This window comes from Lactuca sativa, chromosome 5 (genome assembly GCF_002870075.4).
Source record: "Lactuca sativa cultivar Salinas chromosome 5, Lsat_Salinas_v11, whole genome shotgun sequence".
Taxonomy (NCBI): domain Eukaryota; kingdom Viridiplantae; phylum Streptophyta; class Magnoliopsida; order Asterales; family Asteraceae; genus Lactuca; species Lactuca sativa.
The window spans coordinates 239,597,393-239,616,162 of record NC_056627.2 but is presented as its reverse complement, the minus strand read 5'-3'; the positions used below and the strand labels follow the sequence as shown (position 1 = coordinate 239,616,162).

At 38.9% G+C, this 18,770-nt stretch overlaps 1 protein-coding gene and 1 pseudogene across 1 annotated transcript; both read right to left on the bottom strand.

Annotated features, from left to right (window-relative positions):
• The window catches only part of LOC111897940 (glucan endo-1,3-beta-glucosidase 14-like), an 81,776-nt pseudogene extending 71,739 nt beyond the window's left edge, over positions 1-10,037 (bottom strand).
• Positions 10,038-15,330: 5,293 nt separating this feature from the next.
• On the bottom strand, positions 15,331-18,309 carry LOC111897904 (pentatricopeptide repeat-containing protein At5g55740, chloroplastic). Its single transcript, XM_023893856.3, has one exon. It carries the CDS (start codon positions 18,179-18,181, stop codon positions 15,605-15,607), a length of 2,577 nt encoding a protein of 858 aa, XP_023749624.1. The 5' UTR covers positions 18,182-18,309; the 3' UTR covers positions 15,331-15,604.
• Between the last annotated feature and the right edge of the window lie 461 nt (positions 18,310-18,770).

Here is an 18,770-nt window from a genome sequence, read left to right as displayed (position 1 = left end):
GGGCGTCGGCTACCACATGTCACACCCCCAAACCAAGGATGGTGGAAACGTCCGGGGGTGGAGGACTTCATGTACAATATCACAACAACGTGTATAATAGTGCTCAAAGTAGATACAACCATCATAAATATATTCGAAAAAGGTTACACCAAAGTATATGTTTACATGTTTCAAAATCAATTACATTATGATGACAAAAATAAATTGTTGACGGTTTAACGTCTCATCCTCAAAGCGCTGAAGTTTTCCTGTTTCACTGATTTCCTGAGAATACAAGTAGTTTTGAAAAAGTGTCAACAATTAAGTTGGTGAGTTCATAAGAGTTTTGTTTGAAGTAGAAACCATTTTCCTTGTAAAATCGATAGAGTTTGATTTCCAGAAAATCCAATATTTTCTTAGTTAAGTATGAACAGAATATTTCTATATGATGCGTTAATGAACCCTAGAATGACCCGTAGATTTCCCCTAAAATCGTCCAGCGTATATAAGTTATATAAGATTTAGGTTGGATAAAACATTGAATATAGTGGGTCTGCCCTAGGTCCACAACCCAACGAGGAACAGGAGATGAGGTGGGCACCACCAATGCTAAGTCAATCAAGACTAAATTCTTATATGACTCAAGCATATATGCTCAACGATTATAGTTGAAGTCTTATAATGCGAAAATGGAATGTGGACTTAAATCCAAAAACCGGAACCAAACCCTAGTATAGTGTACGAAATAGTAATAGTGATTGTGGACATAAACTATACATATCATAGTTCATCGGATAGTGATGGTGACTAGTGAACATGAACTATGCATATTATAGTTTACCAAAAGTGGTGGTGATGGTGAATATAACCTATACATATCATAGTTCATCAAATAATGATAGTGGTAGTGAACATGAAATATGCATATTATAGCTTATCAAAAGTGGTGGTGATGGTGAATATAACCTATACATATCATAGTTCATCAAATAGTGATAGTGGTAGTGAACATGAACTATGCATATTATAGCTTATCAAAAGTGGTTGTGATAGTGAATCCCTTTCTTGTAATTAAGTTCGTAGTGTAGATGAAACATAAACTATACCTATTATAGTTTATCACTTTGTTTGTATTATATAAATGCCATAACTATACCGATTATAACTAGCGTGTTCGTTTGTGGGGGTATAATGGCTTAACTATACTTATTATAGTTTATCATAATTATTCATAGTGGTAACAACTCTTTTGTATGTGTAACACCTTTAATAATGTGTTTGTTATGTAAAAGAACCCTAAACTATACCTATTATAGTTTATCAAATATTTATTTGGGTAGTGAGCATAAGCCTTACTTGTCATAGTTTACCAATGTTTGTATTTTAATGGATATAGCCTTGTAATATCATTTATATATTTACCAGACTTATGGAGGTAAGAATCCAATTGTTTTCTGATGTATGTCTATATAATAAGACAAGATGACATATATGCTAATAACATATCATCACATGAAGGTACACACCTTGCTCAACAAGTTACAAGGTGTATATGAAATTGAAAACATTTTTCTAGTATTGCCATTTCTATTATGTTTTTAGAAAATTCATAGAAAAATAACTAAAGGTGCAAATCAGGATCCGTAAATTCTGAGAGTTTGGAAAATGAGTCTAGTTTGTTCATAATTTTTATTATAAATTTTAATGACCTCTTACTTGTGTGAAAAAGTCCATAATCACAGACTGGTCCGGATTGATGTTTGAAATGATAGGCAGTTTTGTAAAAATCACCATAAATTGTAGAAAAATCATATGGAGATGTGCAAGTAGTCATTTTGAAGCTAAGAAGTGGAACTACTAGCACCTAAAACAGTTTTGAAAACTAAAATGTTTAAGTTGTCCAAAACAGTCCGTGAATGGAGTTGAACTTTTATGATGAAGGCTGTTAGAAAAGTTTAGTTATGTTCTTGGTGTTTTAACTTGTATTCCCCCCCCCCCCCCCTAAAAACCTGAGAAAACATTAAAATGTAGGGGTATGAACTCACCTTGAGTGATTTCAGAAGATGAGCGTTGAAGAAGAGAAGTGTTCAACCCAAGAACACTTGAAGAATCACTTGAAGATTCGAAGATCTAACACAATTATGATGGAGTTTGTGTAAGATATCCATGATTTGAGTAGAAAGAAGTTAAATAATCATAAGGAGAATGGATTTTGCTTACCAAATGTGGAGGAAAACCCAAGATCAGCCCTTGAATCTCGAATTCTAGAGAGAGGAAGTGAGAGAGAAAAGAGTTTGATCTTTTTGGTGAAAATAGAGAAAATGAGAGAAGTGAGGAGAGAGGAGACTTTTCTAGCCTTTGACCAATTGTGTGGTTGGAAAAAGATGGGAAAAGTACAATGAAGTGACTAGGTAAGGGCTGATGGGGAATAGTGACATGGAGTGGGTATGAGAGGTTGCTTGTGTCATAAAATAAAGGAAAGTCAACACTCCACCAATTGTACATCACCCACTCTTTTGGATAATTTATCCTTAAAAATGTGATAATTTAATAATTATGGATCCTTATATGTTAAAATAAAGTTTTGGGTGAAAATCCCGCGTTAAAATGATGAAAAACGAAGTTAAAATGAAGTCGTAGTCGAAAACCGGGAGAAAAAGGACTTCCAGCGAGACCTCTCGGTCCTAGGCCGAGGTTCGGTCCCTAATGATGCCGAGCCGGAGGCGAGATGGGCGAACCAGAAGTGTGAAGCGAAGGCGAAGGCTCGGTCAAAGGCTCAGAAGCGAGGGCTCGGTCAAGGCATCAGGATCTGAAATGGACCGAAGGTTCGGGTTCTGATGTGTAGGCGAGGTTCGGGCCCGATAGGGCCTTTCGGGTTCGGTTCAGCAGCCTTCGGCTTAGAAGGGTTCGGTCCCTTAAGAGGACTTTCGGCCCCTAAGAGAGGTTTCGGTTCCTAAGAGGAGTTTCGGCTCCTTAAGTCCGTTTTTCGCGTAGACTTCCGTTTTTGGGCTGTTTTCGCCAAATTCGAGGGTCGGGATGCCCCGAGTGATTATAGAAAGTTGAGAGAGATTTGGGAGAGATTTGTCATACTTGGAGAGATTTGGCATACTTAGAGAGATTTGGGAGAGATTTCACATACTTGGAGGAATTTCTCATACAAAGAGAGATATGGGAGAGATTTCACATACTTAGAGAGATTTGGGAGAGATTTCACATTCTTGGAGAGATTTCTCATACAAAGAGATATTTGGGAGAGATTTCACATACTTAGAGAGATTTGGGAGAGATTTCACATTCTTGGAGAGTTTTCAAATAGAGAGAGAGAGAGAGAGATAGAGTGAAAATGATTGAGAGAGGTTTCATTTGTGACCTTTTTTAGTGTCTGGCTTCGCAATGCAAGGTCCGTAAACCCCGTTAAGCCTTGTTTAAGGATCTTACGCACTCCCGATGAGTATGCAACATTGTTTTATCGGTTTGGCTCGTTACTCACCACAGTTTTAGGTTAAAGAGATCCAAATGTACTTACTTTTCGATTTATGATCTCTCATTCTAGCGAGTTGTTTAGTAAATACAAAACATAAGCCCTAGCACACAAGGGTTAGTTGAGTTGACCGGTTTGACTTGTTGACTTTATTTGACTTTGAATTGACCAGAATTTGATGGTTGTCACACCACATTAGCCTTGCCCGGATGGTACAGGATCTCACAATCATAATCCTTGACCACATCCAACCACCTCCTCTGCCGCATATTTAGGTTAGGCTGATCCATCAAATACTTCAGGCTCTTATGGTTCGTGTATATCGTACACCGAACCCCATACAGATAGTGGCGCCAAAATTTGAGGGCGAACACCACTGGCCCCAACTCTAGATCATGGGTGGGATACCTCGTCTCATGAGGCTTCAGCTGCCTCGATGCGTATGCTATCACATGCCCTCTCTGCATCAGCACCGCTCCCAACCCCAAGATCGACGCATCACAGTATACCACAAAGTCTTCCATCCCCTCTGGGAGGGCTAACACTGGGGCTTCGCATAACCTTTGGCGAAGCGTCTCAAAGGAGGCCTGCTGCTCGGGGCCCTATGAAAAAGCGACACCCTTCCGGGTCAACCTGGTGAGTGGCACTGCGATCTTAGAGAAATCCCTGATAAATCTCCGATAATAACCTGCCAACCCTAAGAAACTCCTGATCTCGGAGGGTGACCTCGGCACCTCCCAACTCATCACTACCTCAACTTTGGCCGGGTCGACCAATATCCCTTTCTGGTTAACGAGATGCCCTAGGAACTGGACCTCTCGCAACCAGAAATCACACTTGGAGAATTTGGCATAAAGCCTCTCCGATCTTAGAACTCCAAGGATCTCCCTCAGATGCTCCTCATGCTGCTCTCTAGATCTCGAATATACCAAAATGTCATCGATGAATACAATCACCGACTAATCCAACATTGGCCTGCATACTCGGTTCATGAGATCCATGAACACTGCCGGGGCATTTGTGAGCCCGAAAGGCATCACCACAAACTCGTAATTCCCATATCGCGTCCTGAACGCTGTCTTTTGGATGTCCTCATCTCGCACCCTCACCTGATGATATCCAGACCTCAAATCGATCTTCGAGAACCAAGATGCTCCCTGTAACTGATCGAACAAATCGTCGATCCTAGGCAACGGGTAACGGTTCTTGACCGTCAGCTTGTTCAACTCCCGGTAATCAATACACATCTGGTGTGAACCATCCTTCTTCTTGACAAAAAGGATAGGCGCTCCCCACGGCGAGCTGTTCGGCCGAATAAATCCCTTTCCCAGCAGCTCCTGAAGCTGTGAGGATAACTCTTGCATCTCTAGAGGTGCAAGGCGATAAGGCACCTTGGCAATAGGCGCAGCCTCTGGAACCAAATCGATATTGAACTCCACCTGCCTCACGGGAGGCACACCCGGCAACTCCTCTGGAAATACATGCGGGAACTCACGCACTATCGGAACCTCCTCAACTGACCTCGGCCTCTCTGAATCAACCCGCGTATCCATCACATACGCCACAAAGCCCTTACAACCCTGCTGTAGAAACTGTCTCGCCCTAGTGGCCGAACAAAATGCTGACCCAGAACGTGTACCCTCACCGTACACCGTAAGAACTCCCCCACTGGGGTCTCGTATGGTCACCAGCTGTCGCTCGCAGTCGATAACCGCACCGAATCTGCTCAATCAGTCCATGCCCACAATGACACAGACATCACTCATCGCAATAGGAACCAAATCAATCGGGAACTCAACACTGAAAATCTCGAATATGCACCCACGGATCACCTCTGTGGCATATTGATGGATTTTGGTCATAAGACATCCTATGTGCTCATACAAACCCTAATGTTTGGATCTAGGTCTCTCTATTGTACATGCAAGTTATCCAAGACTATAAACCCTAATTCTAGCATACAAGTAATCATATTAATATAAGAATAGGTTTATAATATTACCTTGATTGTTATGTAGCAATAACAATCCCAAATCTCCTTGTATTGACTTTGGAAGGCTTAGAGTCACAAGTGTCACTCCTCTAATGGTTCACAGACACTATAAGCAAGAGGATGAAGGCTGCCCAAAACATGTGAAACCCTAGAAGGTTGCTTGTCCACGTTTTTGGTCCTTAAGGGATCTTTATATAGTGAGGCAATCAGGGTTATCTAACATGGAAACCCTAATTTGGATGCTTAAGCCCTAAGCAACCCATGGAGCCCTTTTCTTAAGGCCTTGGATGATTTCATATAGGCTTCCCCCATAGAATTTGTCTACCTTATAATAAAAGGCAATCCATGGCCCAAATTGCAATTATCTTATAATTACAATTCCAGTCCCTTAAGTTAATTAATCTCGTTTAGTCACAAAACTAATTACCAATTAATTATTGACTAATATTAATTAAACAATATGATTTCTCCTTTAATATATTATTCTCATAATATATTAATAAATCATATTTAATCCTTTCTCTCCATAATTCATCCTATCAAGTTGCTTTGGTGAAGGCAACCCAAAAGGACCATGCACCATCGGGTCAAGTACATACCAAAATAGTTATGGACTTAGACACTAATCCAACACATATATCACTCTCTCGTCAGCTATGGAAACTCTCAGAGGCCGACTCAACGTCTCACGACTAATACTGATATGCTGACTAAAAGCCAAAGATACAAAAGACCGACTCGCACCCGAGTCAAATAACACCAAGGCAGGTACATAATTCACAAGAAAAGTACCTACGCATAACATAATATAAGCATAATCTCTCAACATCAAAATAAATACACGAAAGAATACATACCAGCCACGACATCGGGCGTTGTGCGGACCTCCTCCGCGGTCAACTGAAAGGCTCTCCCTCGTGCCCTCGGCATCTCGTCCTTCACTGGCCGACTCTCGGTAGCTCTGATGGCGGCAGGGGCAGATCCCTGAGGTGCTCCCTGAGCTGATCCCTGCAACTGCGGACACTCTGCCTTCCGGTGTCCGGTCTGGTTGCAGTGAAAACACACTGCAAACCCCTTGGGGCAGTCCTTGACCATATGCCCCTCCTTGCCACACTTGTAGCAAGATCCAGCTCTACAAACTCCATCATGAACCTTGCCGCACTTTCCACAAGTGCGGCCCTTCTGGCTCCCTGATTTGGGATCAGCAGGCTTGGCCCGCTTGGCTGTCGGCTGGGACTGTGCCGGTCGCCGATCCCTCCCCTGAGACTCCGGCTCCTCCCTAGCCTGAGTCTCTAGCTCAATCTCCCTCTTCCAGGCATTTTCCTGAAGCTCGGCAAATGTCCGGTACGAGGAGTTCTCCACGAACTCCCGAATGTCTCTCCTCAAGATACTCAAATATCGGCTCATACGTGCCTGCTCAGTGGACACGTGCTCAGGGCAGAACATCGCCCTCTTGTGGAACATCCTGGTAATCACCGTAACAGACTCAGTACCCTGCTTGAGGGTCAGAAACTCCTGGGCCAAACGCTCCCTCTCCACCTGGGGAACGTACTCATCTCAGAACATGGTAGTGAACCTCTCCCAGGTCACTGCCGCAAGCTCAGCAGGCGTAAAGTGCGTCGTCACAAACTTCCACCAGTCCTTCGCTCCCAAGCGCAGCTGGTTCAGCGCGAACCGGACTCTCAAATGCTCAGGAGATGAGCAAGTAAAGAAACACCCCTCTATGTCTGAAATCCATCTCATAGCCGCCACCGAGTCCTGGGTCCCGTCAAACTCCGACGGTTTTGTGTTGCTGAACTCTCGGAACAGCAACGCATCACCACCCTGCGGCCTCGCGGCAGCAATAGCTGCGGTGGCCGCTGCAACAGCAGCCTCAGAAAGAGCAGCATAACGCTCGTCGAAAGTCTCAATCAACGTGGTCTTAATAGACCCGAACATCTCTGGTATCTCTGCCCTGATGGCCGCAGCCACCTCCTCATGGATGATCCGGCGGATCTCCTCATCACTGGCCCCACTGCTCTCAGGCATAAGACGTGTCCTCACCATGATCTACCTCTGAAATACAACATACGATAAATTAGAATCCATTCGAGCATACTCACACTCGACAACTCATCCCTCCTTGATCCTTGGCATTCCAAAGATTCTTACTTGGGCTGTACACCGCCCCGGTGCTTTCAGTAGTACGGGCCCAATACTATTGTCCGCACCGTGTCAGAATACACCCCAAGTCCTCCTCTCCGGATCCCAAGTTCCAAGTACTCTATTATGCATAATCCACTCTCTAACAGATCTCTCATAAGCTCCTCGCTGCTACCTACTCACTCTCAAGCATCTCATAGCAGCTCACCTCTCCCTAGGCTAAGGCATCACAAATCAGGCCACTCTAGTCCTAATAGGAGTACCTAGCCTAATCTAGCATGGGAATACATCATATCAATATCATAACACATAATATGAGAGTATCTTGGGAAATCACCGTTCGGGCGCGGACTGATCGTACACACGACTCTACTCTGCGTTTTCCAAAAATCTTTTACTCTTTTTGAAAATATTTCTCAAATCCTCAGTTTGAGTTCAAATACGCCCGAAGGTGTACTCGAATCCCTCAAACCAAGGCTCTGATACCAACTTGTAACACCATAAATTTCAAAACAATTTTTCGCATTTTATAAAAGTATAATTCATTTAGTATTCATAAAAACATCAGTGTTTGAAACTGAAATCCATAACATATAAAAATCCCAAGATCTCATAACATAAAAATCCCGTGTGTGTACTGATCAGGCCGGCGCCTTCCCGCGGTCATCACTAGTACCTGAAACAAATAACACCAAACACTATAAGCACAAAGCTTAGTGAGTTCCTCAAAATACCACACATAGCACATATTAGCCACTCGAGGCTATAACTCTGTGGGTCCGTGGACCCTACTCTGTGAACCTTCCGATTCCAACTCTATAAACATGCACACCATAAATCACATAGAAATAATGCAGTACAACACATAACATACATATAGCATACAAATACTCTGTCACATAACTTTGATTACCTACTCAAGGTAAAGTATAGTGAGAAGACTCACCTCGCGTATCTCGATAACTCGTAAATCCCTGAAATTACTAGTGCTCGATCTCCCGAGCTATAGTCCTCCTATAACACAATACATCTCTAATTAACACTTTCCCAACTAAGGTTGACTAACCCTATCAAGTCAACACTGGTCAACTCTGGTCAACGGTCAACTCAACTCGCCGAGTCTGGCGTGGACTCGTCGAGTCTCTACGGGGACCCGATTCCTCTGAGTCCCTTCCGACTCACCGAGTCACTCACCCGACTCGGTTACTCAAACCATGGTTCGAAATCACTGAACAACTCGCACAAACTCGTCGAGTCTGGAAATGGACTCGGCGAGTGCATTCCATGCACAACCCCAAACGACCTTCTGAGGTCAGATCTGCTTCATTAACTCATAGATCCAGTCCTTCTAAGCTTATTCATCACGTAAAGTTCATGTCTTGGTGATCATAACACACCTAATGACTCATAAATGGTGTTTTGACCTCAAGCACAAAGACCCCAATCCAAAACCTCCATGGATTCATAAAAAGCTTGGACAAAGGGACACTCTGGACCTCCAAGGGTCCAGATCCAGAACCTAACTCGCTTAAGGGACCAAGGAAGCACTAGATCTAGCCACAAAAGGGCTCAATAAGCCCTAAATCAACATGAACATCACCATAACAGAGAATGGTTCGAAAAATAGTACCTCAAACGTGATGTTCTGGACCTCAGATCTTCAGGAAGTTGATCCTCTTGTTTTCCCTTGGCTATTTCTTCCTTTCCCTTGCTAGATAACACCTCCAAGGTCAACAATGGCTCCTTATCTCACTCCAAACGCTCAAGCTCACTAAGGTTTCACTCTGGGGACTGGTGAGCACAAATGACGGCCATAAGGCCCTTTAAATAGGCCCCAAACCCGAGAAATTAGGGTTTCATTAAACAGCGCAGACTCGCCGAGTCCACCAATGTGACTCGTCGAGTCCGGTCATTAATCCGGGTGAGAAATCGCGTCTCTACTCGGCGAGTCTTCGCACCAACTTGCCGAGTTGTTTCACAAAACTCAAAATAAAATGAATAAATATAATACCTGAAATTCCGGATGTTACATCTCTTCCATCATTTCTTTCTCAAAATTCAAGCGACGCTCGAAATTCAAATTATAAGCTTCAAAACTAGATGCCACCTTTTAAAGTCAGAGCCACTTCCAATACCCGATGTATTTGATGAAGACCCTTTCTTTTTCGCTCTAACTCGCCACATCGGTCGAAGTACTTCTTCAAGTTCAAGCTCATCCACACTATTCAAATCAACCCCAAAATATGCATCCGAATAAGTAGTGTAACTTGTCTCCGAAACTTTTGTTCTTTTCTCACCACCTTCTTCTTCTTCCCCGTACTCTTTTATCCACTTCGGGGAAGTGGATAAAAATCTCCAAACATCAACAAAATTGAAAGACTTTTTAATATCAACAAAATATATTTTAAGTGTCGCCTCAAAAATTTGTTGATCGTTTTCCATTCTTTTTTGTTGAGTAAGTAAGTTCTTGTAAATGTCATTGAATTTAGTAACCCGACTTTTTCATCTCTCAAAAGTTGATACACCGTTGTTGTTTTGTACGGTATTCTCCACGATCCATGACACTAAGAAATTGCTCCATAATGCGTCGCCAAAAGTGCTCGTATTTTTTTTTGTGGATTTCCGGTTTGTGTATCCTTAGAAATGTCGACCCATGACTCGACTAATCTCATCTCTTCATCCGGTTGTCATTGTTGAATCGGGGCCTTCTCTTTTACCAAAACCGATGCTCTCCCTTTCCCATGTTTTTTTTGCGGTTGGATGGTTCGAGTTGTGTTTCGCAAACAACATCGATTAGTTTTTGGTTACCGGTTCGGGTTTGATTACCGGTTTAGGATCGGGTTGTGTTTCCCGAACAAATTCAACATCCGAGATATATTTGGGAAGCGGGAATTTTTTTTGAAACATGGTTAGACTTAGAGGTTGCTTGGGGTAATAGTAAACTTGTTGGGGACGGGGTTGTGGTCGGGGCGAAATCATGGATGGATCAAGTTAGGGTTAGTATACCGACGTATTCAACGGTCAAACATTTGGATGCAATTTGCCTCAAACGGTAAATTGAAGATTGTTTGGATTCATTTTTTGGAAGAAATAGGTTTGAAAACTAGTGGAATTGAGAGTGTTGTGTGCGATATATGTGAGCGAGATGATTTTAATTTACTGTTGATATATCTTAAAAAAAGTTGAAAAAATGACTGATGTCAACGGTGAAATGTTCAAATGGTCGAAATCACACGCGGTAAGATCACCTCCTACGGTAACGATCTCAAGTGCAGTAAGGGGGGGGGGGGGGGGGGGGGAGGGGAAGATTGGAGTTGTGTTCACCGCAAACTACGGTGCCAAATCAGCTACCGCAATGTGCGGTGAAGGGTGCAACGACCGACCTTATCTGTAAAGTTTCAATAAAGAGTTTAAAAGTTTTTTTTTTACAAGAACATGATTCATAACGAGTCTTAAATTTGTGTGTGTAGTGATACCAAAACCCAAACTATTAAGGATGTTCTTTGCGTAAAGTTACTTTTCTTTTTTTGAACTTGGTTTCCCATACATTTAGGTGTTGTTTGTTTTTTTGAAGCAAATCTCCATAAAGTCTACGGACCATCTCTATAACCCTCTGCAGTAGAAAAGGTGGACCAAACGGCTGCAGACTGTAATAAGAAACGTGCTTGTTTTTTTAACATCTGCATGCTGCTGCAGATATTAAAAAAATTAAAATAAACTAATTTTATAATCCGAAAATAGTTTTTTAATACCGAAAATTTAATAATGTATGACATTTCGGCAATAATTTATGATATTTTAGCAGTTAGCATAAAATAATGATATTTCATCAACAAATTATTATTATTCAATATAAAAAAATTCAACAAGAATAAACAAAAAAAACGAAAAAAAATGTGAAATAAGATTTCAGCAATATATAATCAATATTTAGCAAGAAAAAAAGAAGAAGAAGAGGTTGGAAGATGTAGGAAGAGACAAAACAAATGCTGCGCCAAGAAGAACACATACATATGTTTTATAATCCGAAGACTTCTGAAAAACAAATAGTTGCGAGATGAAAAATGATGCGTATGTGCTGTACCGTGCAACAATAAGAGGTCTGAATTTTTTTTTTTTTTTCAAAAAAACAAAAGCACCTTAGTTTAGTGTAGATGTCATTTATAAGAAAAATATTTTATTTGTTGTTTACTTAATGGATTTACTGTTATTATTTGACAAACACTTTGATAATAAAAAAATGTCATCATTATATATAAGGATTTAAAGATAACCTATATTTGAAAACAAATGTACACTTCCTAGTCAAACGGAATACACCCGTCTTTTAAAAGGAAATATTTTCACCGCGTTTATGTTGAGAAGACGTTTTACGTGACATCATAAAGTAATGAGAGTTAATGAGAAGATACACTATAATAAAAAGACAAAAAACATATGATCCAAATATATAAAACCAATAGATCTTGAATAACCACTAAATGAATAATAAATAAAGCTAGATAAGAAGCTAATTTATTTTCATTTCATTTCAAAATAAATACAAAAAAGTTCATTTGTTTTGAAGGTAATCTAGTATTATCTTATTTATATGTAACGTTGCAAATGGCAAAAGGATCGTCCTCTTGTTGTCGAGTGTTGCCAGCCAAAAGGGAAGAAAGAGTCCCACATTAAAAGGCAAAGCGATGCTGCTAACGTCAACATTCGTTGAACTAAATCATAAAATCTTCCTTTTTCATAACATGCCACGTGGCTCCACTACATGGCTTTCTTTATTGATCATTTTAAACTTTAGTTATAATATCCCGTATCATGCTTTTTGACTTGTTTAATCAAACATTGCGTATGCAAATTTTCGTTGTCGCATATGGTTGTGACTTCTGACGTAGAGCATAGTTGAAGAAATCAAATATATTATTTTATTATTAATTAAAAAAAAAAGGGCACAAGGCCGGCCCAAACCATGGGCTAAGCGCCACCCCGCCAGGCCCAGGATATCAAGAGACACAATTAAGGCATTTTATAAAGGCTTTCTATTTGTAGAAGATGCGTATGGTTTAGGTATTTTGCAATATGTTATAAAATCTTTTGGAAACTTTTGACTTATAAATTAATTATACACGAGAACATGTGTATGACAATGGATCTAATTTGAATTGGAATCTTTAAGATGTGAAACACATATACTTGGTATAATCTCTAGATCTATTTATGCCATGTGGTTGTTATTAATGTCTTAATTAGTTTTGTCGGATATATATGGTACATTCTCGTCACAAAGCAAATACTTTCTTTGGACATGTGAAATAATATATTGATGGATTTATGTGCAATTCATTGGAACAGTTATAACGAAAGTGCTAAAACTATATAAAACTAAAGTTTTCAAATAAAAAAAGTTTTGATAAAATTAGTTGAAGTGAGCGATAATAGAGAAAACTATAAAGGTGTTGAATCTTTGGTAAATCGTGTACTCTCGAACATTTATTTATTCTATATTTGATTTCATGCCATGCAATTTTATATAAAATGATCAATTTGATAAGTAAGAATTAATTTTCAAATGCTTCATCTTATACTGAAAATTTTAGATGGATTTGTTAATTTATGTGACTCGGCTACTAATAAAGCTAAAAATCGCAGAAAACTTGAAATTGAATTTAAGTTTCCTATAAACCATCTTTCTTACAATATAATATAACCCGATGAAAAGTTTTCAGAAACACAAAATAACACATCTACGTTGATTTTGACTGGGCATGTCGCTAGTACTTGGTTCAATCAAGTAAAGTCGCTAAAACGGGTGCTCTAAGCATTAGTCTTTACAAAACTCAAATAAGTTTGTCAAAACTTAGAATAAACTTCTAGAATCATGTAATACATGTTTTTTGTGGATTTTGACTTAATCTATGATTATGTTTAAGTAGAGATATATTATGTTTAATTGTTTAAAATTGAGTATTAATGTATGAAAGTTTAGACATTATAACATTATGATTAGTATGAATGTTGTGTAATGCATCTGAATAAGAAAAACATGATGAATGATTCACACGACGTGACAAGAAGATGTCACGGTGTAAGAGAGAACGGTAAAATGAGTTATGGAAATGAATAGTGAGGGCATTCTACTTTGGGAGTGTCACGATGTGAGAGGAGATAAGTCACAACATGAAAAAGTATGTTACCTTATATTATTAGCGGCAGATTTCGTTTTGTTGTATAAAAGAAATGTCACGAATGATGCTCACGACGTGACCGATAAAGCGTCATGACATGATGACGCATTGGACGTTAAAATGAGTTACGTCCTTAAACAGAGTGTTTCGATTTCAAATCTCTAAAAACACATACTAAGGTGTGATTTACACCTAGTTAACCCTCCTAAGTCTGATTTGAAGAGATTAAAGACATAGAGTTCCAATTTGCTAAATCAAGGTATGGATAATCATTTATAACACTATTGTTAAGAATTTATGGCAAAGTTTGAAAGATTGGTTGAAACCCTAGATGAAGGGTTTGATTCAATTGATAAAACTATGATGTTATATGATATATTATGGCTTAATTCCAGTTTAATACCATGTTATTGAACCTTTTATGTTAAGTTTGATTCATGAGGATTAGGGTTCATGAGTAAAGAAATATGACTTATTAATGAATTAAGTCTTTAAATGTTAGTTTTTGATGTATGTCATAATATAGCATGTAAATTAAACATGGTATGAGTATTTATTGATTGATATACTTATAGATTTTGTTCATGGTGAATAAATGATATGGTTTCACAAATGAGAATTTATGTTTATGAGTTGAAATATGTAATTGATCTTGTTAATGATATTTATGAGATAATTGTGATTAGGAAATCAAGAGGAAATGTCGAGCAAAGAAGTTCTAAGGTTGGGATATCATCCAAATAAACCATAAGAGACAAGGTGAGTAAACTTTGATTTCCTCATATATTGATTTCGTGATTATTGGTTTTCTTAATTAGATTTCAAGAATTTATAATTGCAATGTCATGTTTAAAATATATGTGATTTTTGAAAGAGAATGATTGATAGAGAATGTAAGTCGATACTAGTAAACCCATGAAAGGTGATTGGGTGGTGTTATGTATGAGAATTTCAGTGAGATGATCTTGATGTAATATTGATGATATATAAGATGAGATTGAATGAGATAACTAATTCTTGATATGAGATAGTGTTACTAAATGGAGTCATGAAGAATATATGAGAAGTATGTATCATACCCATAAGGGGTATATGAGTTGTTTGATACAAAAGACGAAAATGTGATATAATATATTAAAGGCATAGGAAGAAGTTATGCACTAAGCCTTAAGCTTACCTTTGTTAACTCTCTTATGATTATAGGTACAAGCATTATGGATAAGAGAAAGAGCTTAATGAAGTAGCCATAACGTGTTTCTTTTGATAATTAAACTTAGGAATGTTTTGTAAAAATTGTAAACCCAGCGCTAATCCGATCGTAAATAATTATGTTTTGATGTAAACGATAATGACTTGTATGAAGTACATATTTTTTTACAAAAAATTTAGTATAGTTGTTATTTGTCCGTTGTTACAAATCACAATGGATCAATCTGGCCATAAGGTTGTCAAACTCTATTACACAACATAGGAATATGGAGCCGATAAGGCTAGACTAGACTAGACTAGACTGAACCGAACTGGAAACAATCTTTTTAGACCCTTTGCAATAACGAAAACAAGGGTATTTGTCTTTTGTATAAAATATAAATTAGAGATGAAAGCAAGTCTTTTCCATTTTTTGGGTGAAACAAAATTTACAATTTTTTGTTTCATTATATAATGCTTGGAATATCTATGCACCTCGTAGTATAATGCTTCAAAAAGCTCTTTACACATAAAACCAAACTGTACAAATCTTCTCATGTTAAAAAACATCCTCACCTTCACCTCGCATTTTGCTTCTAATTATAGAAACCATGAACTTGATACAAATTCCATTTCCACCAATCATGGATCCCTATTCCCTAGCATTTCCTTTCTTAGTAACGCCAAAGTGGAATATATCTCATCCGTTCGTGAATGCGATCGATCATTAGCCACAAAAACATGAACTTCTTTCCCGATTTGAATCCAACTACACCCCGGACTCTTCTTAATTCCTTTCTCTCTCATCAAATTCCTCAATTCCGACACTTCATTCCACATTCCCTTTCCCGCATACGCATTCGAAACCGCCACATAATTCCCCGAATTCCCCGGGTCAATCTTCATCAAATTCTCCATTAAATACTTTACACTATCAGTATTAGTCTCGGTCCCAGTCTCAATATCAGTATCAGTATTAGTCTCGGTCCCAGTCCCAATATCAGTATCAGTATCAGTCCTGGTCCCTCTACAAGACTCGAGCAAAGATCCCAAAATATGCGAGTCGGGCTCAAATCGCATACATTTAACAAACTGAAAAACTTCATCGTTTCCACATTTAGAAAGAAGACTCGCCACACAACCGAAATGCTCCATACTCGGCTTCACACCATACTTTCTAATCATATCAACAAAAATCCCCAAACCTTCATTCACAAGCCCACAATGTCGACATACCGACAAAACACTCGTGAACGTTATCTCATCGGGGTCAAAACCGTCATTTTGCAACTCCCGGAATACTGCGATCACTTCCACGGCACAACCGTGTAACGCGTAACCAGAAATCATCGCGTTATACAACGGTAAACCCTTGACAACAATCATATCAAAAACCTTTCTTGCATAATCTATACTCCCACATTTTGCATACATATCGACCAATGAAGTCGCCAAAATTACGTTTATATCCATCTCATGACGTAATACATATCCATGTATCGCTCTTCCGAGTTGCAAAGAAGCACGAGTTTTACAAGCCGAAAGTACACCAACGATGCTTATATTATTCGGTTTGATCCCGTTTTCTTGCATTTCTTGAAATATTGAGATTGATTGATCAACAAATCCGTTTTGGACTAACCCAAAGATCAAAATAGTGTAAGTGACTAAACTACCCTCGAGTCCGGAGGATTTCATTTCCGAAAATGAATCCATGGCTTCTTTGACTTGACCATTTTTCAAGAACGCGAGAATTATCGAATTCCAAGATTCGGTATTTGGTGGCACTCCTTCTAGTTGCATTTTATAGAATAAATTTAATGCTTCACCACTTGAACCGATTTCAGCATAAGCAGCCAATAATGTGTTCCATAACACAAGATCTTTAGTACCCGTTAAGGAAAAAACTGTTCTTGCATCATGAATTTTGTTACATTTTGCATACATGTCCACAAGGCTGCTTGAAACTGCCACGTCAGACATCAGATTGGTTCGTATAATGTGACAATGTGCTGATTTTCCAAGTTTTAAATTCTGGGTATTGCCTGCGCTTGTTGTGATTGATGTCATTGTGACAGAATCGAATTTTAATCGTTGTGATAACATCTTGTGGCATAAGTTTATAGTTTTTTGGATTTGGTTGTTGTGTAGATAACAAGATATCATCAAATTCCATGCTACTGTATCTTTGTTAAGGATCTTGTTAAAGATTTTCTCGGCATCCTCGATTAAACCAGATTTGGAATAGAGATTGATTAAAGAAGTACCCATGATGTTACCTGAGTCTAAACCTGTTGAAATTGCAATGGCGTGACCTTGTTTACCTTCTTCAAGAGCATACAGATTAGCTGAAGCTGAAAGAAAGGTTACCATGGTGACCACAGTGGGTTGAATCCCTTCTGTTCTCATGTCATGGAAGACACGGATTGCTTCCTCGTGCATCCCGTTTTGAGCATAAGCCACCATCATTGAGTTCCAAGTGACTACGTTTCTTTCGGGCATATTGTCGAACACCTTTCGTGCATCTTCAAGAGCCCCACACTTGCCATACATGTCTACAAGACTGCTGGCTACAAAAACACATCCTTCAAATCCCTTTTTCACAACGTGCCCATGAACACCTTTCCCAAACTCTATGAACGAAAGACCACCACAAGCTTTTAACACATTCGGAACAACAAAATTGTCAGCCTCAAACCCGTTTTCTATCATTGCACAAAATCCCAACAACGTATTTTGAAGATAACCCATTCTACAATATAGTCCGATGATGGCAGCCCAAGAGAACACGTTTTTCTGGTCTAATCTACGGAATAGACTTGAAGCAACATCCAAACAATCACATTTCGCATAGAAAACAACCAATTTTGTTTCAATGTACTCATTTTTAACCAAGGATTCGCCTTTTTTAATGACTCTTGAGTGAATTTGCTTACCCAGAGAGAGATTCCTCTCGTAAACACACCCTTGAAGTAAATCGCCATAAACATTTGCTCCAATTTCGAAGTCCTGAGATTCCAATTCAAAAAGAATGTTGACAGCGTCTTGTAGTTTCCCCTCTTTACAAACAGATGAAATGTGTTTAAAGTAAGAATTGTAAAGAATTTGATGATGTTTTTCGTTATCTTGAGGCTTTATCAAATGGGTTTGTGGTCTGGGGGATTTGCTGACAGGAGAAGTATGATTTAAAGGGATTACTGGAAATCGGAGACAAGCCATGCTAAAGGAGAATGCTTTGATGAAAATAAATCAAAGTGAACGGATAAAGAATGGTAATCATACCTTCATACTCTCCACAGGAATCCGAAAGAGTCGCATCACATATTTGGCTGAAACTCAAAACTCTTTTGGCATTTGGTTTTATTTTCGGGAATAATACTTATAGTATGGTTATTATTTTTTTTTTTTACATATATATTAATAGTTTGTTGAAAGCGTTCAAATATGGTTATTATGACCTATTATAACAGGCTAAATCTTATTTTTTTTTACATATATATTAATAGTTTGTTGAAAACGTTTTCAACAAGTTGGTTACCTAGATGTACAAAAAAAATAGTTATCCAAATATGAACAAAATGAAAACTAAAAATTAAATAATACGAATGGTCCCTATGGTTTGGGGGAATTTGTGTTTTTGGTCCCTAACTTTTTTTAACTTGGATGGTCCCGACTGTTTATTTTTGTTGCGCGTTTGGTCCCTATCTTTAGGCCTGGCAATGGAGCGGGTTTTGACCCTGATCCGATCCAAACCCTTAAGAATTATATTGGTTTGGAGCATAGTTTTTGTTTTGTTTACCCGTTAACG